Source organism: Salmo salar, chromosome 19, assembly GCF_965601325.2.
Source record: "Salmo salar chromosome 19, fSalSal1, whole genome shotgun sequence".
Taxonomy (NCBI): domain Eukaryota; kingdom Metazoa; phylum Chordata; class Actinopteri; order Salmoniformes; family Salmonidae; genus Salmo; species Salmo salar.
This window is the reverse complement of record NC_138309.1, coordinates 21,269,239-21,295,965: the sequence shown is the minus strand read 5'-3', so window position 1 is coordinate 21,295,965 and position 26,727 is coordinate 21,269,239. Positions and strand designations below refer to the sequence as shown.

Below are 26,727 nucleotides of genomic sequence, written 5' to 3'. Positions count from 1 at the left end.
AGAAAACACCCTAAAGTTTCTAAAACTGTTTGAATGGTGTCTGTGAGTCTAACAGAACTCATATGGCAGTCAAAACCCCGAGACAGATGGAAACAGGAAGTGGAATTCTGAATTGCGAACTCAACTTCATCACGTTGCCTATTAATCACACCGTGAGCTATGGTTCATTGAGCACTTCCTATTGCTTCCACTAGATGTCCCCAGTCTTCACAAATTGGTTTGAGCCTTCTACTGTTAAAATTGAATGAATGAGACGCTGTGGAACGTGGTCACACGGAGAGGGCCATCACCATTATGACGCCGGTGCCCCTGGTTACCCTCCCCTTTCGAAACGTTTTGAAACACAATGCAATCGTCCCCCTCAAATCTTATTGGCTCTCTTGTTGAAAAACGCCCTGAAGATTTATGTTATACAACGTTTGACATGAAACACTGGGGCAGTATGTACTGCATATGGGCCACACTTTTTATTGTTAAATTAACACTGCTTGGTGCTGATACTGTTACACTTTGTCAGTGTTAGGGAATTAACACTTTTAATGTTATGCAATAACACCTCATATAGTATTTTTACTGGGCGGCTAGTAGCCTAGCGGTTAAGAGCGTTGGGCCAGTAACCAAAGTGTCGCTGGTTTAAATCCCCGAGCCGACTAGGTAACAAATCAATCGATGTGCCATTAAGCAAGGCACCGTAATTGCTCCTGTCAGTCACTCTGGATAAAAACACCTGCTAAATTACAAAAAAATGTAAGCATTTTGACAAGACAGGGTTGCTTAGTGTAGGGTCACATGATTCACATAATTATTTACAATGCCTTATTGTCTGATGACAAAGACTATAAAACTGGCAGGGGAAACACCTAAAATAACAACCATAGCACTTCCCCTTACAGGAGGCCAAAAATTGAAAAGCCAAACTGAAAGCCACACCTCCAATATTATTTCCCAGTGTGCCTTGCCTTTCCAGTGAATTTTAGAGTTACCACCCATGACTATGGTTGTGGAATAGTTAAAATTCAGTCATGTTGCCTTCACCAAGTGGGTTTTACGATTAATGTAATTAAATTTAAGTTGTTTATTGAGATACATTAGATGTCTAGTAAGGTCTTATTTTGAGGCCTAATTTTACCCTAGTACAGTTGCCTGACAAATATTGTTTAATAAGATCTGACCCTTTTTTTCATTTTTTTGCCTAAAATGAGGAACCCAAATCTTACTGCCTGTTGCTCAGGATCTGAAGCAAAGATATGCATATTCTTGATACAATTTGAAAGGAAACACTTTGATGTTTCATCTTCTTTGAAATGCAAGAGAAAGGCCATACTTTCAGATAGGAGTCTATGTTTAATTTAGATTTTGGCCGCCAGATGGCAACAGTTTCAGACTGATCCAGTGAAGAATTACATTACTGCACAATATTTTGCCAGGAGTTTGCCGAACTGTGCTGAATTGGTCAATTGATACATTTTCAATTACAACTACAGAGATCATACAAAAATTATATGGTAATAAAATATTTTTGTTTACACACTCCTAGGAATGTCATACATGATGTATCGTTAGCTTATACACTAACTTCAAACATTTAGATGGCCAGGCGGGGTGGGTGTGGAGTCAGAGACAGCAGTGGAGTCGAACTGTAGATGCCAGTTACTACATTTGAACATAAAAATTGATTTTATCAAACAAAACTATGATTCCTTTTATCTCAGGGACCCTCAGGATGACAAATCAGAGCAAGATTACTGAATGTAGGTTCATTATTTACCTTTGGAGATAATGTATCAAACCAGTTGCCGTGATAAGTGTTTTGTTGTTGTGCACTCTCCTCAAAAAATAGCATGGTATTTTTTCACTGTAAAAGGTACTGTTAATTCGACACTGCAGTTAGATTAACAAGAATTTAAGCTTTCTGCCCATATAAGAAATGTCTATGTTCTGGAAAGTTGGTTGTTGTATACAACGTCATTCTAGTCACATTAGAGCACGTTAGCAACAATGATACCATAGAGGTCAAAGGCTACAGTGCCTTGCAAAAGTATTCACCCCCGTTGGTGTTTTTCCTATTTTGTGGCATAACAACCAGTAATTGAAATGGATTTATATTTGGATTTCATGTAATGGACATACAAAAAATACCCCAAATTGGTGAAGTGACATTTTTTTTTTTTAAATGACTTGTTTCAAAAAATTCTAAAACATAAAAAATGGAAAAGTGGTGCGTGCCTACGTATTCATCCCCTTTGCTATGAAGCCCCTAAATAAAATCTTCTGCAACCAATTACCTTCAGAAGTCACATAATTAATTAAATAAAGTCCAATTGTGTGCAATCTAAGTGTCACATGATCTGCCACATGATCTCAGTAGATATACACCTGTTCTGAAAGGCCCCAGAGTCTGCAACACCACTAAGCAAGGGGCACCACCAAGCAAGCGGCACTATGAAGACCAAGGAGCTCTCCAAAACAGGTCAGGGACAAAGTTTAAAATCATTTTTTATTTTATCTTTATTTAACCAGGTAGGCCAGTTGAGAAAAGTTGTAATTTACAACTGCAACCTGGCCAAGACAAAGCAAAGCAGTGTGACAAAAACAACACAGAGTTACACATGGAATAAACAATCGTACAGTCAATAACACAATAGAAAAATCTGTACACAGTGTGTGCAAATGAAGTAAGGAGGTAAGGCAATAAATAGGCCAGTAGTGGCGAAGTAATTACAATTTAGCAATTTACACTGGAGTGATATATGTGCACATGAGGATGTGCAAGTAGAAATACCGGTGTGCAAAAGAGCAGAAAAACAAATTTGGGGATGAGGTACGTAGTTGGTTGGTTGGATGGGCTATTTACAGATGGACTGTGTACAGCTGCAGCAATCGGTAAGCTGCTCTGACCACTGACGCTTAAAGTTAGTGAGGGAGATATAAGTCTCCAACTTCAGTGATTTTTGCAATTCGTTCCAGTCATTGGCAGCAGAGAACTGGAAGGAAAGGCGGCCAAAGGAAGTATTGGCTTTGGGGATGACCAGTGAAATACACCTGCTGGAGCACATGCTACGGGTGGGTGTTGCTATGGTGACCACTGAGCTGAGATAAGGTGGAGCTTTACCTAGCAAAGACTTATAGATGACCTGGAGCCAGCGTGTTTGGCGACGAATATGTAGCGAGGACTAGCCAACGAGAGCATACAGGTCGCAGTGGTGGATAGTACATGGTGCTTTGGTGACAAAACGGATGGCACTGTGATAGACTGCATCCAATTTGCTGAGTAGAGTGTTAGAGGCTATTTTGTAAATGACATCGCCGAAGTCAAGGATTGGTAGGATAGTCAGTTTTACGATATGTTTGGCAGCATGAGTGAAGGAGGTTTTGTTGCGAAATAGGAAGCCGATTCTAGATTTAATTTTGGATTGGAGATGCTTAATGTGAGTCTGGAAGGAGAGTTTACAGTCTAGCCAGACACCTAGATTATGTGGACAACTATAAATACCTAAGTCAGAACCATCCAGAGTAGTGATGCTAGTCGGGCGGGTGGGTGTCGGCAGCGATCGTTTGAAGAGCATGCATTTCGTTTTACTAGCATTTAAGAGCAGTTGGAGGCCACGGAAGGAGTGTTGTATGGCGTTGAAGCTCGTTTGGAGGTTTGTTAACAGTGTCCAAAGAAGGGCCAGATGTATACAGAATGGTGTCATCTGCGTAGAGGTGGATCAAAGGATCGATCACCTGCGTGAAAAAGAGCAACATCATTGGTATGTACAGAGAAAGGAGTTGGCCCGAGAATTGAACCCTGTAGCGCCCCCATAGAGACTGCCAGAGGTCCGGACAACAGGCCCTCCGATTTGACACACGGAACTCTATCTGAGAAGTAGTTAGTGAACGAGGCGAGGCAGTCATTAACCTGTTAGGGCTAGGGGGCAGCATTTGCACGTCTGGATAAAAAAAATGTACCCGATTTAATCTGGTTACTAATCCTACCCAGTAACTAGAATATGCATATACTTATTATATATGGATAGAAAACACTCTAAAGTTTCTAAAACTGTTTGAATGGTGTCTGTGAGTATAACAGAACTCATTTGGCAGGCAAAACCCTGAGACATTTTCTGACAGGAAGTGGATACCTGATGTGTTGTATTACCTTTAAACCTATCCCATTGAAAAACACAGGGGCTGAGGAATATTTTGGCACTTCCTATTGCTTCCACTAGATGTCACCAGCCTTTACAAAGTGTTTTGAGTCTTCTGGAGGGAGATCTGACCGAACAAGAGCCATGGAACGATGATGTCCCATTAGACACCTGGCGCGCGAGTTCATGTTGGGTACCCTCGTTCCAATACGTTATAAAAGAGTATGCATTCGTCCACCTTGAATATTATTCATGTTCTGGTTAAAAAAGGCCCTAATGATTTATGCTATACAACGTTTGACATGTTTGAACGAACGTAAATATATTTTTTCCCCTCGTTCATGACGAGAAGTCCGGCTGGCTTAGATCATGTGCTAACAAGACGGAGATTTTTGGACATAAATGATGAGCTTTTTTGAACAAAACTACATTCGTTATGGACCTGTGATACCTGGAAGTGACATCTGATGAAGAGAATCAAAGGTAATGGATTATTTACATAGTATTTTTGATTTTAGATCTCCCCAACATGACGTCTAGTCTGTATCGCAACGCGTATTTTTCTGGGCGCAGTGCTCAGATTATTGCAAAGTGTGATTTCCCAGTAAGGTTATTTTTAAATCTGACAAGTTGATTGCGTTCAAGAGATGTAAATCTATAATTCTTTAAATGACAATATAATATTTTACCAATGTTTTCTAATTTTAATTATTTAATTTGTGACGCTGACTTGACTGCCGGTTATTGGAGGGAAACGATTTCCTCAACATCAATGCCATAGTAAAACGCTGTTTTTGGATATAAATATGAACTTGATAGAACTAAAAATGCATGCATTGTCTAACATAATGTCCTAGGAGTGTCATCTGATGGAGATTGTAAAAGGTTAGTGCATCATTTTAGCTGGTTTTATGGTTTTGGTGACCCTGTCTTTGACTTGACTAAACATTACACACAACTCTTGTAAATGTACTGTCCTAACATACTCTAAATTTATGCTTTCGCCGTAAAACCTTTTTGAAATCGTAAAACGTGGTTAGATTAAGGAGATGTTTATCTTTCAAAGGGTGTAAAATAGTTGTATGTTTGAAAAATTTGAATTTTGACATTTATTTGGATTCAAATTTGCCGCTCTTGAAATGCACCTGCTGTTGATGGAGTGCACCACGGGTGGCACGCTAGCGTCCCACCTAGCCCATAGAGGTTAAAGAAACCAAGGCTGTTGAGTCTGCCGATAAGAATGTGGTGATTGACAGAGTCGATAGCCTTGGCCAGGTCGATGAAGACGGCTGCACAGTACTGTCTTTTATCGATTGCGGTTATGATATCGTTTAGGACCTTGAGTGTGGCTGAGGTGCACTCGTGACCAGCTCAGAAACTAGAGTGTATAGCGGAGAAGGTACGGTGGGATTCGAAATGGTCGGATGATCTGTTTGTTCACTTGGCTTTCAATGAATTTAGAAAGGCAGGGCAGGATGGATATAGGTCTCTAGCAGTTTGGGTCTAGAGTGTCTCTCCCTTTGAAGAGGGGGATGACTGCGACCGCTTTCCAATCTTTAGGAATCTCAGACTATACGAAAGTGAGGTTGAACAGACTAGTAATAGGGGTTGCAACAATGGTGGCGGATGCTTTTTGGAAGAGATTGTCCAGATTGTTTAACCCAGCTGATTTGTAGGGATCCAGATTTTGCTGCTCTTTCAGAACATCAGCTGTCTGGATTTGGGTGAAGGAGAAGGGGGGGGGGGGGGGTTATTGAAATGTTCAATTATCGTGGATTTATCAGTGTTGACAGTGTTTCCTAGTCTCAGTGGAGTGGGCAGCTGGGAGAAGGTACTCTTATTCTCCATGGACTTTACAGTGTCCCAAAACATTTTGGAATTAGTGCTGCAGGATGTACATTTCTGTTTGAAATAGCTAGCCTTTGCTTCCCTAACTGACTGTGTGTATTGGTTCCTGACTTCCCTGAAAAGTTGCAAATCGCGGGGACTATTTGAAGCTAGTGCAGTACGCCACAGGGTTTTTCTGCTGGTCAAGGGCAGTCAATTCTGGGGTGGACCAAGGGCTGTATCTGTTCTTAGTCCTACATTTTTTGAAAGGGGCATGCTTATTAACCTCTTGGGGCTAGGTGGGACGCTAGCGTGCCACCCGTGGTGCACTCCATCAACAGCAGGTGCATTTCAAGAGCGGCAAATTTGAATCCAAATAAATGTCAAAATTCAAATTTTTCAAAAATACAACTATGTTACACCATTTGAAAGATAAACATCTCCTTAATCTAACCACGTTTTACGATTTCAAAAAGGTTTTACGGCGAAAGCATAAATTTAGAGTATGTTAGGACAGTACATTTACAAGAGTTGTGTGTAATGTTTTGTCAAGTCAAAGACAGGGTCACCAAAACCATAAAACCAGCTAAAATGATGCACTAACCTTTTACAATCTCCATCAGATGACACTCCTAGGACATTATGTTAGACAATGCATGCATTTTTAGTTCTATCAAGTTCATATTTATATCCAAAAACAGCGTTTTACTATGGCATTGATGTTGAGGAAATCGTTTCCCTCCAATAACCGGCAGTCAAGTCAGCGTCAGAAATTAAATAATTAAAATTAGAAAACATTGGTAAAATATTATATTGTCATTTAAAGAATTATAGATTTACATCTCTTGAACGCAATCAACTTGCCAGATTTAAAAATAACCTTACTGGGAAATCACACTTTGCAATAATCTGAGCACTGCGCCCAGAAAAATACGCGTTGCGATACAGACTAGACGTCATGTTGGGGAGATCTAAAATCGAAAATACTATGTAAATAATCCATTACCTTTGATTCTCTTCATCAGATGTCACTTCCAGGTATCACAGGTCCATAACGAATGTAGTTTTGTTCAAAAAAGCTCATCATTTATGTCCAAAAATCTCCGTCTCGTTAGCACATGATGTAAGCCAGCCGGACTTCTCGTCATGAACGAGGGGAAAAAATATATTTCCGTTCGTTCAAACATGTCAAACGTTGTATAGCATAAATCATTAGGGCCTTTTTTAACCAGAACATGAATAATATTCAAGGTGGACGAATGCATACTCTTTTATAACGTATTGGAACGAGGGTACCCAACATGAACTAGCGCGCCAGGTGTCTAATGGGACATCACCGTTCCATGGCTCTTGTTCGGTCAGATCTCCCTCCAGAAGACTCAAAACACTTTGTAAAGGCTGGTGACATCTAGTGGAAGCAATAGGAAGTGCCAAAATATTCCTAAACCCCTGTGTTTTTCAATGGGATAGGTTTAAAGTCAATACAACACATCAGGTATCCACTTCCTGTCAGAAAATGTCTCAGGGTTTTGCCTGCCAAATGAGTTCTGTTATACTCACAGACACCATTCAAACAGTTTTGGAAACTTTAGAGTGTTTTCTATCCATATATAATAAGTATATGCATATTCTAGTTACTGGGTAGGATTAGTAACCAGATTAAATCGGGTACATTTTTTTTATCCAGACGTGCAAATGCTGCCCCCTAGACCCAACAGGTTAAGATGGTGAGGAAAGCACTTTTAAAGAACAACCAGGCATCCTCTACTGACGGGATGAGGTCAATATCCTTCCAGGCCAGGTTGATTGGAAAGGCCTGCTCGCAGAAGTGTTTTAGGGAGCGTTTGACAGTGATGAGGGGTGGTCGTTTGACCGTGGACCCGTAACGGACACAGGCAATGAGGCAGTGATCGCTGAGATCCTGGTTGAAAACAGCAGAGGTGTATTTCGAGGGCAAGTTGGTCAGGATGGTATCAATGAGGGTGCCATGTTTATGGATCTGGGGTTGTACCTGGTAGGTTCCTTGATAATTTGTGTGAGATTGAGGGTATCTATCTTAGATTGTATGACGGCTGGGGTGTTAACCCTCTTTGAGATCGGTGTCCCGCTAGCGTTCCACTACAACAACATCTGGTGAAATTGCAGAGCGCGAATTTCAAAATACAAAAATCATAGAATTAATCATTCATGATTATACAAGTATCTTACATCGTTTAAAAGCTTAACTTCTTGTTTATCCAACCGCGTTCTCAGATTTCAAAAAGGCTTTACGTCAAAAACATACCATGCAATTATCTGAGGACAGCGCCCCACATCAAAATACTTTTTCAAACCAGCACAGGCGTCACAAAATCCCAAATAGCGATAAAATAAATCACTTACCTTTGAAGATCTTCCTCTGGTTGCAATCCCAAGGGTCCCAGCTATACAATGAATGGTCGTTTTGTTCGATAAAGTCCCTCTTTATATCCAAAAAGGTCAGTTTAGTTGGCGCCATTGATTTCATTAATCCTCTCGTTCAACATGCATACAAACGAATCCAAAAAGTTATCGGTAAAGTTCGTCCAAACAAGTCAAACGATGTTTCTAATTAGTCCTCAGGTACTCTAATATCTAAATAAATGATACAATTTAAGATGGAGAATAGTATGTTCAATAGGTAAAATAAATAACGAAGAGCGCGCACCTCATTCACGTGTGCAACAAGACTACTTTTCTAATGAGGGACACCTTGGAAAACTATAATTACTTGTTCATTAAAAAAAAAAACAAGCCTGAAACCCTTTCTAAAGACTGTTAACATCTAGTGGAAGCCATAGGAACTGCAATCTGGGTCCTATCTATATGTTAGGCTAGCATTTAAATTGCCTGTGACCTCAAACACATTTTCCAGATGGATTTACCTTGGATTTTTGCCTGCCATATCAGTTCTGTTAAACTCACAGACATTATTTTAACAGTTTTAGAAACTTCAGTGTGTGTTATATCCAATGCTACCAATTATATGCATATCCTAGCTTCTGGGCCTGAGTAACAGGCAGTTTACTTTGGGCACGTCATTCATCCCAACTTCCGTACAATCCCCCAAGCTTTAAGAGGTTTTAAGCATATTCCAATTTAGGTCACCTATGAACTCTGACGGTAGATGGGGGGCAATCAATTCACATATGGTGTTCAGGGCACAGCTGGGAGCTGAGGGGGGTCTATAACAAGCTGCAACAGTGAGGGACTTATTTCTGGAGAGATGGATCTTTGAAAGTAGAAACTCAAACTTTTTGGGCATAGATCTGGATAGTATGACAGAACTCTGCAGGCTCTCTCTACAGTACATTGCAATTCCGCCCCCTTTAGCAGTTCTGTCTTGATGGAAAATGTTGTATTTGGGGATGGACATTTTAGAATTTTTGGTGGCCTTCCTAAGCCAGGTTTCAGACACAGCTAGGACATCAGGGTTGGCGGAGTGGCTAAAGCACTGAATAAAGCAAACTTAGGAAGGAGGCTTCTGATGTTAACATGCATGAACCCAAGGATTTTATGGTTGCAGAAGTCAACAAATGAGCGCCTGGGGACACACAGGGCCTGGGTTAACCTCTACATCACCAGAGGAATGGAGGAGGAGTAGAATGAGGGTACGGCTAAAAGGCTATAAGAACTGGCCGTCTAGTGGTTTGGGAACAGAGAAAAAAAGGAGCAGATTTCTGGGCGTGGAAGAATAGATTCAGGGCATAGTGTACAGACAAGGGTACGGTAGGCTGCGAATACAGTCGGGGTAAACCTAGGCATTGAGTGACGATGAGAGAGTTTGCATCTCTGTAGGCGCCAGTTAAGCGAGGTGTGGTCTCCGCTTGTGTTGGGGGTGGGACAAGGGGGCTATCTGAGCCATATTGAGCACAACTAGGGGCTCTGCAGTAAAATAAAACAATGAGTGCTGCCCTAAACAACAGTATACAAGGCATATTGACATTAAAGAAAGGCATAAAGCAATCACAGGTGTTGATTGGGAGAGCTAAGACAACAACAGGTGAGACAACAATGGGTAAATAGGCCTGAGTTCGAGGCTGGGGCAGACAGATAAACAAAATTAAGTATCGTGTTAAAGAACAGTCAAGCAGGCATCGGCTGTGTGATCATAGGGTCCAATGAGCAGCAATAAATGAAACAGGGAGCCGTTCAGTAGTCGGTTACTACGCTAGGCGAGCGGGAGACACGGGTTCAGGGAGCTAGCAGGCCGGGGCTAGCAGATGGATCATCACCAAACATCCACGACGCAGATGCCGGTTGAGAGCACATCGGCCGAGTTACGTCAGCAGACCAGTAGTGATGGATCGGTGGGGCTCCGTGTCGACAAAGGGTCCAGGCCAATTGGCAAGAGAGGTATTGTAGTTGGTGTACTTCGTTTGCTAGCCGGGAGAAGGGCCTAGCTCAAGGCTAGCTCGAGGCTAACTAGTGCATGCTTCTGGACAAGGGCGCTAGCCACAATAGCCACTCGGGAGCAACTAGCTAGCTGCGAAGATCCGGTGTAATGGTCCAGAGCTTGTGGCAGGAATCCGGTGATGTAGTGGAAAAAAACAGTCTGATATGCCTAGGGGTGGTATCGCGCTGTGCAGACTGGCAGGTATTATCCTGGCTATCCAGGCTAAAGCGGCGGGAGTCCAAGCTAAAGGTAAAGACCGCTAGCAGAGCATGATGGACGTTCCAGTTAAAAGGTCTAAAAAATAGCAGATCCGTATCACATTGGGTGAGGCGGGTTGCAAGAAGGTATATTTAATTCAAAAATTGAAAAAAGGAGATTGAAATGTATACAAAAAAATAAAACCACAATATTTTAATGGGATGAAAACAAACATGTCTTACTGCTTCGCCATCTTGGATATAAGTACAGATCAGGGTTGGGTTATAAAAAAATATCCGAAACTTTGAACATCCCACGGAGCACCATTAAATCCGTTATTAAAAAATGGAAAGAATATGGCATCACAACAAACCTGCCAAGAGAGGGCCGCCCGCCAAAACTCACGGACCAGGCAAGGAGGTCATTCATCAGAGAGGCAACAAAGAGACCAAAGATAACCCTGAAGGAGCTGCAAAGCTCCACAGTGGAGATTGGAGTATTTGTTCATAGGACCACTTTAAGCCGTACACTCCACGGAGCAGGGCTTTATGGACGAGTGGCCAGAAAAAAGCCATTGCTTAAAGAAAGAAATAAGCAAACACGTTTGGTGTTCACCAAAAGGTATGTGGGAGACTCCCCAAACATACGAAAGAAGGTACTCTGGTCAGATGAGACTAAAATGTACCTTTTGCCATTAAGGAAAGCGCTATGTCTGGCACAAATCCAACTCCTCTCATCAACCTGAGAACACCATCCCCACAGTGAAGCAAGGTGGTGGCAGCATCATGCTGTGGGGATGATTTTCATCTGCAGGGACTGGAAAACTGGTCAGAATTAAAGGAATGATGGATGGTGCTAAAAATAGGGAAAATCTTGAGGGAAACCTGTTTCAGTCTCCTAAGCAACACTCGAGTGGTTTATGGGGATACATTTAAATGTCTTGGAATGGCCTAGTCAAAGCCCAGACCTCAATCCAATTGAGAATCTGTGGTATGACTTAAAGATTGCTGTAAACCAGTGGAACCCATTCAACTTGAAGGAGCTGGAGCAGTTTTGCCTTGAAGAATGGTCAAAAATCTCAGTGGCTAGATGTGCCAAGCTTATAGAGACATATCCAAAGTGACTTGTAGCTGTAATTTTTGCAAAAGGTGGTTCTACAAAGTCTTGACTTTGGAGGGGTGAACAGTTATGCACACTCAAGTTTTCCGTTTTTTTTAAATCTTATTTCTTGTTTGTTTCACAATAAAAAACATTTAGCATCTTCAAAGTGGTAAGCATGTTGTGTAAATCAAATGATACAACCCCCCCAAAAAAATCCATTTAAATTCCAGGTTGTAAGGCAACAAAATAGGAAAAATGCCAAAGGGGGGGGTGTGAACTTTACGCAAGGCACTGTATATCTTCAAGGCACAGTACACTGGCTTGCAAAGTGATATGCTAATCCTATTAGAATCCAGCCAGAGATAGGCTATCCAAAACTAGTCATTTTCATTCACCTACGTAGTGGATTAAACACATAGGTAAAAAGAAGACAACACAAACCATTTCAATTGCAAAAACAATTTCAGTAACGATTGCAATAACTCGGAATTTACAAACACTTAGGTTGGAGTATTTAAAACGAGTTTCTCAACCACTCCACAAATTTCTTGTTAACAAACTATGGTTTTGGCAAATCGATTACGACATCTACTTCATGCATGACCAAAGTAATTTTTTACAGCAATTGTTTAAAGAAAGATTATTTGACTTATAATTCACTGTATCACAATTCCAGTGGGTCAGAAGTTTACATACACATACAAGTTGACTGTGCCTTTAAACAGCTTTTAAAATTCCAGAAAATGTCATGCTTTAGAAGCTTCTGATAGGCTAATTGACATAATTTGAGACAATTGGAGGTGTACCTGTGGATGTATTTCAAGTCCTACCTTCAAACTCAGTGCGTCTTTGCTTGACATCATGGGAAAATCAAAAGAAATCAACCAAGACCTCCACAAGTCTGGTTTATCCTTGGGAGCAATTTCCAAATGCATGAATGTACCACGTTTATCTGTACAAACAATAGTATGCAAGTATAAACACCATGGGACGACACAGCCGCCATACAGCTCAGGAAGGAGATGCATTCTATCTGCTAGAGATGAACGTACTTTTGTGCGAAAAGTGCAAATCAATGCCAGAACATCAGCAAAGGACCTTTTGAAGATGCTGGAGGAAACAGGTACAAAAGTATCTATATCCACAGTAAAACGAGTCCTATATTAACATAACCTGAAAGGCCGCTCAGCAAGGAAGAAGCCACTGCTCTAAAACCACCATAAAAAAGCCAGACTATTGTTTGCAACTGCACATGGGGACAAAGATTGTATTTTTTTTAGAGAAATGTCCTCTGGTCTGATGAAACAAAAATAGAACTGTTTGGCCATAATGACCATTGTTATGTTTGGAGGAAAAAGGGGGATGCTTGCAAGCCGAAGAACACCATCCCATCCGTGATCCACGGGGGTGGCAGCATCATGTTGCGGGGGTGCTTTGCTGCAGGAGGGACTGGTGCACTTCACAAAATAGATGGCATCATGAGGAGGGAATATTATGTGGATATATTGAAGCAACATCCCAAGACATCAGTCAGGAAGTTAAAGCTTGGTCACAAATGGGTCTTCCAAATGGACAATGACCCCAAGCATACTTCCAACGTTGTGGCAAAATGGCTTAAGGACAGCAAAGTCAAGGTATTGGAGTGGCCATCACAAAGCCCTGACCTCAATCCCGTAGAAAATTTGTGGGCAGAACTGAAAAAGTGTGTTCGAGCAAGGAGGCCTACAAACCTGACTCAGTTACACCAGCTCTGTCAGGAGGAATGGGCCAAAATTCACCCAACTTATTGTGGGAAGCTTGTGGAAGGCTCCCCGAAACGTTTGACCCAAGTTAAACAATTTAAAGGCAAAGCTACCAAATACTAATTGAGTGTATGTAAACTTCTGATCCACTGGGAATGTGATGAAAGAAATACAAGTTTAAATTAATCATTCTCTCTACTATTATTCTGACATTTCACATTCTTAAAAAAAATGGTGATCCTAACTGACCTAAAACAGGGAATATTTGCTAGGATTAAATGTCAGGAATTGTGAAACCTGAGTTTAAATGTATTTGGTTAAGGTGTTTGTAAACTTCCGACTTTAACTGTAGCTATCTCGTTCTCTCTATCTTGATCCTTTGTTCAAAACTGTTCAACTATTGTCTTTCACTCTCTGAGTCAACTACTCACTGCATTTCACGCACTGCAGTGCTAGCTAGATGTAACTTCTGCTTTCAGTACTAGATTATATAAATCTTTTGATTGGGTGGACAACATTTTGGAAGAGTTCTGATAGGTTGGAGATGTCCTCCGGATGTTGTCATAATTACTGTGTAAGTCTATAGAAGAGGGTGAGAACCCCAGTCTCCTACGTTTTGTACTGAAGTCAATGTACCCAGAGGAGGACAGAAGATAGCTGTTCTCCGGCTACACCATGGTGCTACCCTACAGTGTGCTGTTGAGGATACTGCAGACCGTCATTGCAAAACAGTGTGTTTTAATCAATGTAAATATGTTTTGTTTTAATCTAAAAAGGATACATTTTTTAAAAGAAAATTTAAAATTATGAACTTCACTGGGGAGGATGGTCCTCCCTTTCCTCCTCTGAGGAGCCTCCACTGATCGACGTGTATTACAATTCCCCCCAATATCCAGCATCTTCACACGGCCATAGAAGAGGAGTGGGATAACATTCCACAGGCCACAATCCTGATCAACTCTATATGAAAAGATGTCGCACTGCATGAGGAAAATGGTGGTCACACGAGATACTGACTGGTATTCTGTGACCAACAGATATATATCTGTATTCCCAGTCATGTGAAATCCGTAGATTAAAGCCAATTTTTCTTTTCAATCGACTGATTTCCATATATGAACTGTAACTCAGTAAAATCTTTGAAATTATTACGTTTATATTTTTGTACAGTGTAAATACTTTTTCTCTCATGTCAAACTACGATGATGTCTGAAAAAGACAGACTGAATGGGCAAGGAGCTAGTAGGCTGAGTGGGCGGGGAGCTCACCTTAACTGGCGGTTATTTGAAAACGCCTATTTAATAAATTAATTATAATAATATTTAACCTTCTCAGCTCGGGGATTCGATCCAGAAAACGTTCTGTTACCGGCCCAACGCTCTAACCACTAGGCTACCTGCCTATGTCAAGCAACAGTGAGCAGAAAGACAGTGAGAGAGAGAGATGATTATAATGGGAGTTGAAAGAAAAATGCTGTATATTTCCCAGCATTGGCCAGCAGATGGGTGCTTATTGCAATGTCCTGGCACTCCAAAAGTGCTGTAAGAGAAAAATAGTGTCCAAAATTGCACCCTATTCCCTAGAGTGCACTATTTTTTACCAGAGTCCATAGGGAATAGAGTGCCATTTGGGACATACTGGCAAAATGATAAATAGGGGGATTGAAAAGTGCAGTAATGTTTTCTAATTTACCACCAAAAAGAAAAGTGACTCCTACTGCAACAGATATAATGGAGCAGGTAATCCAATGTTGATTTGAGGTTAGAACACATGGCATTTTGGAAAGCGGGGGGATGGCACCCTATTCGCAATATAGAGCATTAATGTTGACCAGGTGTAATTGGTCTGGGTGTAGCTGGTGCAGAGGAGTCAGGTGCAGGACAGCAGAGATGAGTAATACACGTAATTTTACTCAAGACTTACAAATACAAGTCAATAATACCTAGCCCACAAGACGGACCGTAAATACAACAAACAATCACTGACAAACAAACATGTGGGAACAGAGGGTTAAATAATGAACAAGTAATTGGGGAAATGAAACCAGGTGTGTAAGACAAGGACAAATCAAATGGAAAATGAAAAGTGGATCAGCGATGGCTAGAAGGCCAGTGACGTCGACCACCGAACGCAGCCCGAACAAGGAGAGGGACCGACTTCGGCGGAAGTCGTCACACCAGGGCCCTGGTCAAATTTAGTGCACAATATAATGAAAAGGTTGCCATTTGGGATGCAGATGAGGACGTATACAGAGTCAGTACCATGCCGGGTGTTGTTGATTTTGGGAGAGGTGGTGGTAGGTGATGAGTGCCATGCAGCCCGGCCCACGTCTCAGTGGGAGTTGTTACCTAATTACCTTATGGTCTAATCTGTGTTTAAAAAGTGACTGCCCCTAAAAAACAACTTCTTGTTTTAAAAACAGCCTGTGGCATCAATATGAATCAAAATCTATTCTAGTGTTACATTTGACTACAAAGTGTAAATAGGATTTTTTTTTGTCACAAAGTCAGTCTCGTCCAAAACTTAGATTTGCTAGATTTACATAGATGATAGTAAAACGTTGTACGCATTAAAGTATTAAGAACCCTTCATTTTTTCCAAATTTTGTTCTTTCAGCCTTATTCTAAAATTGAATAAATTATTTTTTTGCCTCATAATCTACACATAATGACAAAGCGAAAACAGGTTTTTAGAAATGTTAGCAAATTTATTGAAAATACCAAACAGAAATACCTTATTTACATAAGTATTCAAAGCTTTTGCTATGAGACTTGAAATTGAGCTCAGGTGCATCCTGTTTTCATTGATCATCCTTGAGATGTTTGGAATCCAATTGATTGGTAAAATCAATTGATTGGGCATGATTTGGAAAGACACACACACACCTGAAACCCCACCTCTTTAAGGAATACCTAGGATAGGATAAAGTAATCCTTCTAACCCCCCCCCCCCCCCCTAAAAGATTTAGATGCACTATTGTAAAGTGGTTGTTCCACTGGATATCATAAGGTGAATCCACCAATTTGTAAGTCGCTCTGGATAAGAGCATCTGCTAAATGACTTAAATGTAATGTAAATGTATATAAGGTCCCACAGTTGACAGTGCATGTCAGAGCAAAAACCAAGCTCTGAGACAGGATTATGTCAAGGCACAGATCTTGGGAAGTGTACCAAAAATGTCTGCAGCATTGAAGGTCCCCAACAACACAGTGGCCTCCATCATTCTTAAATGGAAGAAGTTTGGAACCACCAAGACTCTGCCTAGAGCTGGCCGCCCGGTCAAACTGAGCAATCGGGGGAGAAGGGCCTTGGTCAGGGAGGTGACCAGAACCTGATGGTCATTCTAAGAGATCTCCAGAGTTTCTCTGTGGAGATGGGAGAACCTTCCAGAAGGGTATCCATCTCTGCAGCACTCCATTAATGAGGTCTTTATGGTAGTGACCAGACTGAAGACACTCCTCAGATAAAGCCACCTGAAATCTCGCTTGGAGTTTGCCAAAAGGCACCTAAAGACTCTTCGACCATGAGAAACAAGATTCTCTGGTCTGTTGAAATAAAGATTGAACTCTTTGGCTTGAATGCCATGTGTCACGTCTGGAGGAAACCTGGCACCATCCCTATGGTGAAGCACGGCAACTGCACCACCCACAACTGCAGGGCTCTCTAGAGGGTGGTGCGGTCTGCCCTCCAGGACACCTATAGCACCCGATGTCACAGGAAGGCCAAAAAGATCAACAAGGACAACAACCAGCCGAGCCACTGCCTGTTCACCCGCTACCGTCCAGAAGGCGAGGTCAGTACAGGTGCATCAAAGCTGGGACCGAGAGACTGAAAAACAGCTTCTATCTCAAGGCCAGACTGTTAAATATAAGAACTAACATTAGGCTGGGTATCAGTCAAGCAAGACCTGATGAGAAGTTTGATGACATGTCCCCTAGCCTACCACACAAAGGCACTATGGATTTATTTTCTCTGGTTGACACATACATGCTCAGGAAAATTATATCACAATTTAAGCCTTCTACCTGCCTTCTCGATCCTATCCCCAGCACCTTCTTCAACAGTTTTTAATTGCATATTTGAAGGAAGTGCAAGCTATTTTAATCACTCCCTGTTCACAGGCACTTTCCCCACTGCACTAAAAACTTATGGTGAAACCCCTTCTGAAGAGAAGTAATCTAGATTCTTCAGCTCTTAGCAATTTTCGGCCAATCTTCAACCTTCCATTCTTTAAAAAAATGATGGAGAAATTGGTGTTCAAACAGAATTTATTTGAATTCTGTATTTTTGAAAAATTCCAATCTGGTTTTCATGTTCAGCACAGAGACAGCCTTAGTTAAAGTGGTCAATGATTGTAGAACCAACATATATGCCAAACAGCTCTCTGTCCTTAGATTTAAGTGCTGCATTCGACACTGTTGACCATGATGTCCTCCTGGACATACTGGAGAGGTGGGTTGGCCTATTTATCCAGTTTAGGACCTATTAACATAACTCAGAGAAAATACCGTTCCACAAGGTTTGATTTTGGGTCCATGACTGTTCAGTTTATATATGTTACCCCTTGGCAGCGTTATCTGAAAGCGCAGCATTGATTTTCACACAGATGATACACAACTTTACATTTCTGTGTCACCAGAGGATTTTAGCTCCACGGATAAATTATTACACTGTATTAGTGGTTTAAATACTTGGATGGCCCACAAATTCCTCCAGCTAAATCAAGACAATACCAAGGTTCTTATTGTTGGAGAAAAAGCACAGAGAGAATCTAGCCGCACATTTTAATTCATGGACAATCAAGATAACAGCTAGGTTTTTTACCTAGTGTTTTATTTTAGATTCTGAACAAAGTTTTGAATCACACATTAGGAATGTGACCAAAATAGCTTTTTACCACCTGAGGAACATGCCAAGGTGTGGCCGTGTGTCTCTCAGGCTGATACAGAGACTCATCAGCACTTTTATTACAAGCAGGCTTGACTACTGTAATGCTCTCCTGCCTGGTCTACCAATGAAAGCCATTGGTCAACTGTGAAACATACAGAATGCTGCAGAACGGTCAGTGACCAAGACCAGACTGAGCACACATTACACCGGTTTTAAGGTCTCTGCACTGGCTGCCTGTGAGTTTTAGAATTCATTTTAAGATTCCCCAGTACATGTCTGGCCAGTGTTGTAGTACTCAAGACCACATATTAAGTGTCTCAATCTTGTCTCGGTGTCAGATACATTTGTACTCGTTCCTGACTGGTCTCAGACAATGAGAACTGGTAATTTCTTCCCTAGACCAGCGGAGAAAACTCATAATTATCAGCTCCCATTCAGTCAGGGCATAAAACCGCTTCGCCAGGCCAAATATATACACTCCTTTCTTGAAACGTTAATTTTCTTAACAGCGTTATCTATTATAGACATGTTTGCTCAGTGGCGAACATATAGGCCTTCCGTGTGTGACAGGTTCGTGATTCTGAAATGACAGCAACTGTTATACCAGCGCACTCAAATAGGAGAGTGCACTTTTTGTAAAACACAAAGAGCCAGTGGTGTAGTGGAGGATATACTCAGGTACAACAGAGAAATCATGCACAAAGTAGCCTATAAAATCGCAAAGCACGTGAAATATATTCACATGAGCGCCGCACACAGCCTAGTTTAAGCAGAATATTATCTGCAGGCAGCAGGTGCGTGCAGCTCTCAACTGGTTTTGGGATAGAGCAGCTCACAGAATAATGACGTCAGTAGCGGGTAGGGTAGGAAAGACTTTTCAATTGATGATATCTACCAGTAAATGCTAACTAAGGCAACAATGTGTATGCAAACCAGGTATTGAAAAAATGCAGTCCGAAGTGTTGTCATCATGCGCGTAGACATGGATGGGCCTGGGTAGACAAGAGTGTACAAAGCTTTCATCAAGGCAAAGAGTGGCTACTTTGAAGAATCTAAAATCTAAAATACATTTGTATTTGTTAACACTTTTTTTGGTTACTACATGATTCCATATTTGTTATTTCATAGTTTTGATGTCTTCACTATTATTCTACAATGTAGAAAATAGTCAAAATAAAGAAACCATTGAATGAGTAGGTGTGTTCAAACTTTTGACTGGTACTGTATTTTAAAATAGATCTTAAAACACATATTTTTAGCTTTGTTTTTCATTAGTGTACATTTTAGTTCAGTTGTTTTGTTTGTTTTGTAGTAAATATTTCAGCATTGTTTTTTATTTAAATGTTTTCCTGTAAAGCACATTGCATTGCATTCCATGTCTGAAATGTGCTTTATAGATAAAGCTTGATTTGATTGCAGATTTGGATGTTCGGAGTCTGTTTGGCAACCACACATTTCCTAATTTGTAAAGCTCCAACCTCAGTTAGAACAGAACTCAGGAAGCCAATTGTTCTGTCTGTAGCGTGAAAACAAAAGTATCTCCTATCCTGAATCTCTTCACGGAGGTTGTGAAGGTGGTTAAGCAGATCTCAGTTTGACAGCAGGGGAAAAGAAAAAGAACACTCGTCCACAAAACAGGTCATAATTATTAGATAATGTAGAGGTGTTTTCTGTCAAGCTTTCTCTTGATTGTGTAATGAAACCAAAACTGTCGTCATCTGCAGGTGCTCAGCTGATAGCTCCATGAAATATGCACTCTGAGGACCAGAAAATATCATTCATTCTGTTGCCAAAAACGGTCTCAAATTAGTGTGAAATGTATATGAATATTCATGAAAAAAACCTTGTGTTCTGTTCAAGATATAATTTCAGTTAGGGCTCAACTGTGGGATTTGGTTTGCATCCAATTTGTATATTGTGACATACAAATGCAGATTAGTTTGGCAACAAATTGATAAACGTTTTCAAATAAACATTAAGCTCATTTGGTAGACATGGAATTTCACAATGGCATTATAATGTCTCTCAAAATTCTCCTTCCATTCCCCGTTTTGCTATGCCACCCAACCTATTCAATTTAGGAGAGGTGTAAAGTCAAGAGTTCTATTATTTGTGGTTCCTTCCTCTCAGTCCCTGGCCCTGTTTGTTGCAGTGATATGTGTTTCAACCGCTCGCTCCTCTGCTATCTGGTGGTTGACATCAGCAGAAGGCTGATGCTGTGAAACGAATGCAGTGGGTTTGCACTCAGCAGGCGGCCAAAACATCAGCCATAAACAGCAGCCAATCCCATAAACACCCTCAATCTCTCACTACAGAGCTCTCACTCTGTCTCTTTGGCTCTCTTCCTTTACTCTCTCTATTTTCCTCTTTCTGTTGTAATTAACCATTCACCTCATCACTTATCACAGAAGGATAAACATCTGTGTTTGAACATTTCTTTAAATTGAACCTTTATTTAACTACGCGGGTCAGTTAAGAACAAATTCTTATTGACAATGACAGCCTACACCGGCCAGACTCAGATGACGCTGGGCCAATTGTGCACCGCCCAATCACGGCCAGTTGTGATACAGTCAGGATTTGAACCAGGTTGTCTATAGTGATGCCTCTAGCACTGAGATGCAGTGTCTTAGACCACTGCGCCACTTGGACACCCCAATCATATGTACTATATGTGTATATACCTTCTGAGCTGACTGTTCCACCATATCTGTTGGATAGTGGGATATGGTGCCTTTCACTGACTATGCCAGCTGCAGCTTATTTAATGACTGTCTGACATCACTGTTTTACCACCTATCAGCATGATTACCACACAATTAGCATACTGATTAAAGAGCGACAGAGGAGGTGCCAGCCTGAAAGCACTGATAATAGAATAGGTTTACTTAGTCTAGCATAGGGATACAGTTTGCTCACACAAGTCTAGCATAGGGATACAGGCAGTGCTGGGAAAAAGTAATTGAGTAATAGTAAAGACACATTAATAGAAAATCACTCAAGTAAAAGTCACCCAGTAAAATACTACTTGGGTAAAAGTCTAAAAGTATCTGGTTTTAAGTGCAGTGGTGGGAAAAGCAATCAATTGTCATACTTCAGTAAAAGTAAATGCTATACATCAAATTCCTTATATTAAACAAACCAGACCGCATGATATCCTTTATCCTTTTATTTAAAAAAAATTACGAACAGACGGGCACACTCAACACATTTACAAACACAGTATTTGTGTATAGTGAATCCACCAGATCAGAGGCAGTAGGGATGGCAACATGTTTTGTTGATACATCATATATGCTGAAATATTTGAACAAACCCCTTCAAATTACTGGATTCGGTTATTTCAGCCAAAAATCGAGCACACAGTCTTGCAATCTCCATGTACAAACATTGGCAGTAGAATGGACTTAATTACCTTTCAACATGGCACCGTCATAGGAAGCCACCTTTCCAGCAAGTCAGTTCGTCAAATTTCTGCTTTGCTAGAGCTGCCCCAGTAAACTCTAAGTGTTGTTATTGTGAAGTGGAAACGTCTGAGCAACAGCGGCTCTGCCGCAAAGTGGTAGGCCACACAAGCTTACAGAAATTAAGGTCTAGGGCTGTTTTTCATGGTTCGGGATGGGCCCCTTAGTTCCAGTGAAGGGAAATCTTAATGCTACAGCATACAATGACATTCTAGATGATTCTGTGCTTTTAACTTTGTGGCAACAGTTTGGGGAAGGCCCTTTCCTGCTTCAGCATGAAAATGCCCCTGTGCACAAAGTGAGGTCCATACAGAAATGGTTTGTCGAGATTGGTGTTGAAGAACTTGACTGGCTTGCACAGAGCCCTGACCTCCCTCAACCCCATTTATCACTTTTGGGATTAATTGGAATGCTGACTGCGAGCCAGGCCTAATCGCCCAACATCAATACCCGACCTCACTAATGCTCTTGCGGCTGAATGGATGCAAGTCCCCGTAGCAATATTCCAACATCTAGTGGAAAGCCTTCCCAAAAGATTGGAGGCTGTTGAAGCAGGAAAGGTGGGACCAACTCCCTATTAATGCCCATGATTTTGGAATGAGATGTTTGAATTCTGTCCTTCCTGAGCATTCAACATTTAATGAGTACTTTTTGGCATCAGGGAAAATGTATTTGAGTAAAAAGTATATATTTTCTTTGGGAATGTAGTGGAGTAAAAGTAAAAGCTGTCCAAATATAAATAGTAAAGTAATGTACAGATACCCCAAAACTACTTTAGTAATATTTTAAAGTATTTTTACTTAAGTACTTTACACAACTGGATACAGTTAGCTTACACAAATCTAGCATAGGGATACAGGTTGCCAGAAGATACCGACCTTACCTTTATGTTTGCTTACACTGACCTGCACTGGGGTCAGAACGCAATCATGGTTACATTAAGATGCCTTGGAGCCGGCGCGAGATATGGGTCAGAAAACGTACCTCGATGCAGGGAGTGGATATGCCACAGTACTGTGGGTTCAATCCAAGTGCTATAGGCACTTGTTAAAAATGTTTCCGTTTTAACCCTATCCCAAACCTTAACCCTTTAACTTCACCCATAGATGTTTATTCTTAGGCAACTGTATTAGGGTAAAACTAGGCCCTCAAAATAAGGCCTTATGAAATACTTATGGTATTGTGTTAAATACATACTTTTTTTATTATAACATATTCACTTATCTCACTTTGTGAGGTCCACATGACTAATAAAGGATGGAAGCAACATGCATGTCTCTGTCTCTAACAAATGAAATCATGGGTGGTAATACTTCAATTTACTCGATAGGCTAGACACTCTGGGAAATATTTGAATAAGGCTTTACACTAAGCAGTGTGTTAATTTAACACAGTTCCGGTCTCTAAGAGTCTACAGACTCATCACTTTCGGTATTCATTTGTTTGTTTTTTTACACTGGAGAATTTTCTGTGGTACTCAAATAGACCATAACCATATCCGGTAATAAGCACTTAATTATTATTTCAACAAAACTTGCTTTCTTTTTAAATATGCACTTTTGCTGACTTGAATATAATCAAGTGCAAAATTACAGGGGAAGAAAAAGAATATGGGCATTATAAATAGTAATATTTTTAGCACTTAAATTTTGCCTTCAATATGCAATTTAGTTTTTCGAAGAAACCCATTTACTAGAACTGTTTTCCGTTTTCATTTCCATTGCCTACCGAAACACACTCTCCAAATGCCATGCATTTGAGTAGCTTAATATCTGTCGTTATCACCACAAATGTATTTCTTGCTGCCCTGGTTATAATTCAGATTGCCGAGGCACCAACTAATCCTTTCATACAATGGCCCAGCACTGAAAAATAAATAATAATTTTCAACAAAACACCAACTCATCTATGTGAGTCTCTACAGCAGGGGTAGGCAACCGTGGTCCTGGAGTGCAGCAGGCACTTCATGTTTTTAACTGACCTAGAAGGCATTCACTGAACTGATCAATTAGGTGTGGTGCCTAGTTGGAACAAAATCCAGCAGTACCTGCGGCACTCCAGGAACAGGGTTGCCTACCCCTGCACTACAGTTATAGCCCCATACTGGCTTTATAGATAGATCCTAACTCATTGGGCACTATTTCTTAGAAAATACCACATCTGCATCCCAAATGGCACCCTATTCCCTATATTGTATACTACTTTTACCAGGGTCCATAGAGGTCTGGTCAAAAGTAGTGCACTAAAGGGAATAGAGTTCTATTTGGGATGCAAACCATTTCTGTGACCTCACCAGCACAGACAACCTTTGAATAATTGAACAAGTCACCTAGGGCTGTGGTGGTCATAAAATTTTGTCAGCCGGTGATTGTCAAGCAAATAACTGCCGGTCTCCCGATAATTAACCGGTAATTAACATAAACACGTTTAGCATCACCTGGCTTCCACGCATAGCCTACAAGCCACTGATGTAGACCTTTTGGAACATCATTTTTAATAGTCCAATAAATCTATTTAACGTAGCCTACACTATCACAATAAATCCATGATTTATTTTAGACAGGTCTAAAGAAACATGATATGAAGAAAATGTAGTCTATTTCACTCATGTTTTGATTCAGAATGGACCATTATCATGCACCTGTCACGGAACAGGGGCATGGGAAAAATAAATATACTTACATGTCATCTATACACTTAAATAACAAATAAGGTCACGGTAACAGTCCTAAACTCACCACAAATGTGTTTCGTGTTCTCCGAACTAAATGTGAGGATCTGATATTGGCATCTTTTCTGTATTCAAAGACATCTATTTAAAATGATTGCCCTCTGTGTCAAGTATTATTATGGCCAGCTCCTTTACATTTTTAGGAGATTAAGTAAGTTAAAACTAAAAAAATGTAATAAATCCTTCTCTCTCTCTCTTTTTCTCTACCAGGAAACACAAAATGGTCACCATAATCAACTCCAGTTTCTGGTAAAACGAAACAAAAGCCATAATCCATCCGTGTTTTTCTCCAGACCTTGGCTGTTCCATAATGTAAATGAAGCTTGCCTTGATTCTACTCAACAGACGGCTAGGCCATGAGCCTTAGAGGATCTACTGTAACCCGGACAGAGCCTTCCCCAGTTTGGATTTAGTGCCACCCTCGTCCTTCTGTCGAGACTGTGAGCCACGTGAGGCTGCAGACGTGGCCGGTGGTGGTGGCGACGGCGGGAGGACTTTCACACATAGCACAAAAAACACTGGGATATATTTACAAACATACTGAGAAAACACCATGAGGACATCCACAACCTTCTGTCTCTGTCCCGTACTGGTCTGCCTCTGCTTTCTACAGAAGTGCTATGGGGTTAGCCATCATGTCCCAACATCCAAAGTGCCCATCACAAAGAACCAGACCAAACTGGCCAATGGCGAGACGGAAGTGCACCACAGACCTAAACGCGGCTGGATCTGGAACCAATTCTTTGTTTTAGAAGAACACATTGGACCAGACGCTCAATATGTGGGAAAGGTATTGTTTTATCTTACTTCACAGTACTTCATGGCTTGAATTTAGGTGCTTGTAAACAACCATTTTTTCATTACAAGGATATTTGACTCCTTGGCTCTGATTTGTGTCCCAAATGGCATTACATTTGACCAGAGCCCTATGAGCCATGGTCAAAAGTAGTACACCACTTGACAAATACTGTTTTTCTGCGCGGCAGTCTTGTGTGTTGGAAATGCATTGTTGCAGGTACAGCTTTGATTATTAATGTGACTTGCCTTGTTGGTATTCCAGGTGCTTTTGTTCTGTCTAATGATGTAGAAGCCAAGGTTGTGTTCCAAATTGCACCCTACTCCCTACATAGCACAATCATTTTGACTAGGGCCAATAGGGCTCTGGTCAAAAGTGGTGCGCTATGTAGGGAATAGGGTGACATTTGGGATGCAAAACAAATCTCACTTGTGTATATTTTGTAGAGAAAAGAGGTCTACACTGTCCAAGTTCTTCTCATGATAATGTCTTATGTTTTATGCAGGAGTAATCAACAAGCTCCCCTTAGATCATCTTAGTCTGTCACTTTCGGCTATCTGTTAAGGGATGTGACATTCAATTGTGAAAATAGCTTGTTCTTTGTTTGAAATAAGCATAGTACAAAATCAAACCAACCCTTAAAAAAACCCACATGATTTCACATGTGAAACGTTTTCCACAAAATGTGAAACTATGTGGTTTTGGTTCACTTCACATGTGATATGTCACATGAAATTTCACAGGTGATGCCCTGCAAACAAAACTTTGTCATAAGAATGTCACGCAGTCACAGTGTTTTCAACTTACATATTTGACACACTTGATTACCATTGTGTATATTCATTTACGCAGTAATTATTATTCAACATGCCCTCACCTGGGATTTTAACTCACACTCTTGGTTGACAGTATTCCGATCTTCCTGCTACGCCACCATGTCTGTGCCAATAATAGATTTTCACCTTTATTCCTACACTTTGGACTTCAATGTACAATAAATCTCAGCTTCGTTAAAAATACTCTCAAGAAAAAATATTATATTTATCATAGTGATTCAGGGGTGACATTAAAATAGAATAATATGCCCCACCAACATTAGACAACTATAGAAAAAACTTTGAAATTTCTGAAATAAGCAAATGAAATCAATGATGAGAGAATAATCAGATTAAATTATAACTAAATTGTCACGTTATCATATTAACTTCACATAAGATCATGAGAAATTCATGTTTTTTTCCCAAGGGATGTACCACAGGTGGCCCGTAATTGGCCAGGCTGGTCTCATAAACTAGACGTAACACAGTAAATGAAAATCCAGGACACTCAAATTAGTATAATTTCTTAAGTTTGGTATGGTTACATAAGGCTCCTTACGGCAAAAAAACGAAAGGAGGGTCTTTGGTCCGGGTGGAAGGGTAGACATATAATGCT

At 40.7% G+C, this 26,727-nt stretch overlaps 1 protein-coding gene across 1 annotated transcript in view; it reads left to right on the top strand.

The window, feature by feature from the left end:
* Window positions 1-26,727, top strand: part of LOC106578564 (cadherin-18) — a 231,088-nt gene that overhangs the window by 22,485 nt on the left and 181,876 nt on the right. Inside the window, exon 2 of the mRNA XM_014157549.3 lies at window positions 24,708-25,287. Coding sequence (XP_014013024.1) covers window positions 25,051-25,287 — 237 coding nt within the window. The 5' untranslated portion in view covers window positions 24,708-25,050. The remainder of the gene's footprint in view (window positions 1-24,707; window positions 25,288-26,727) is intronic.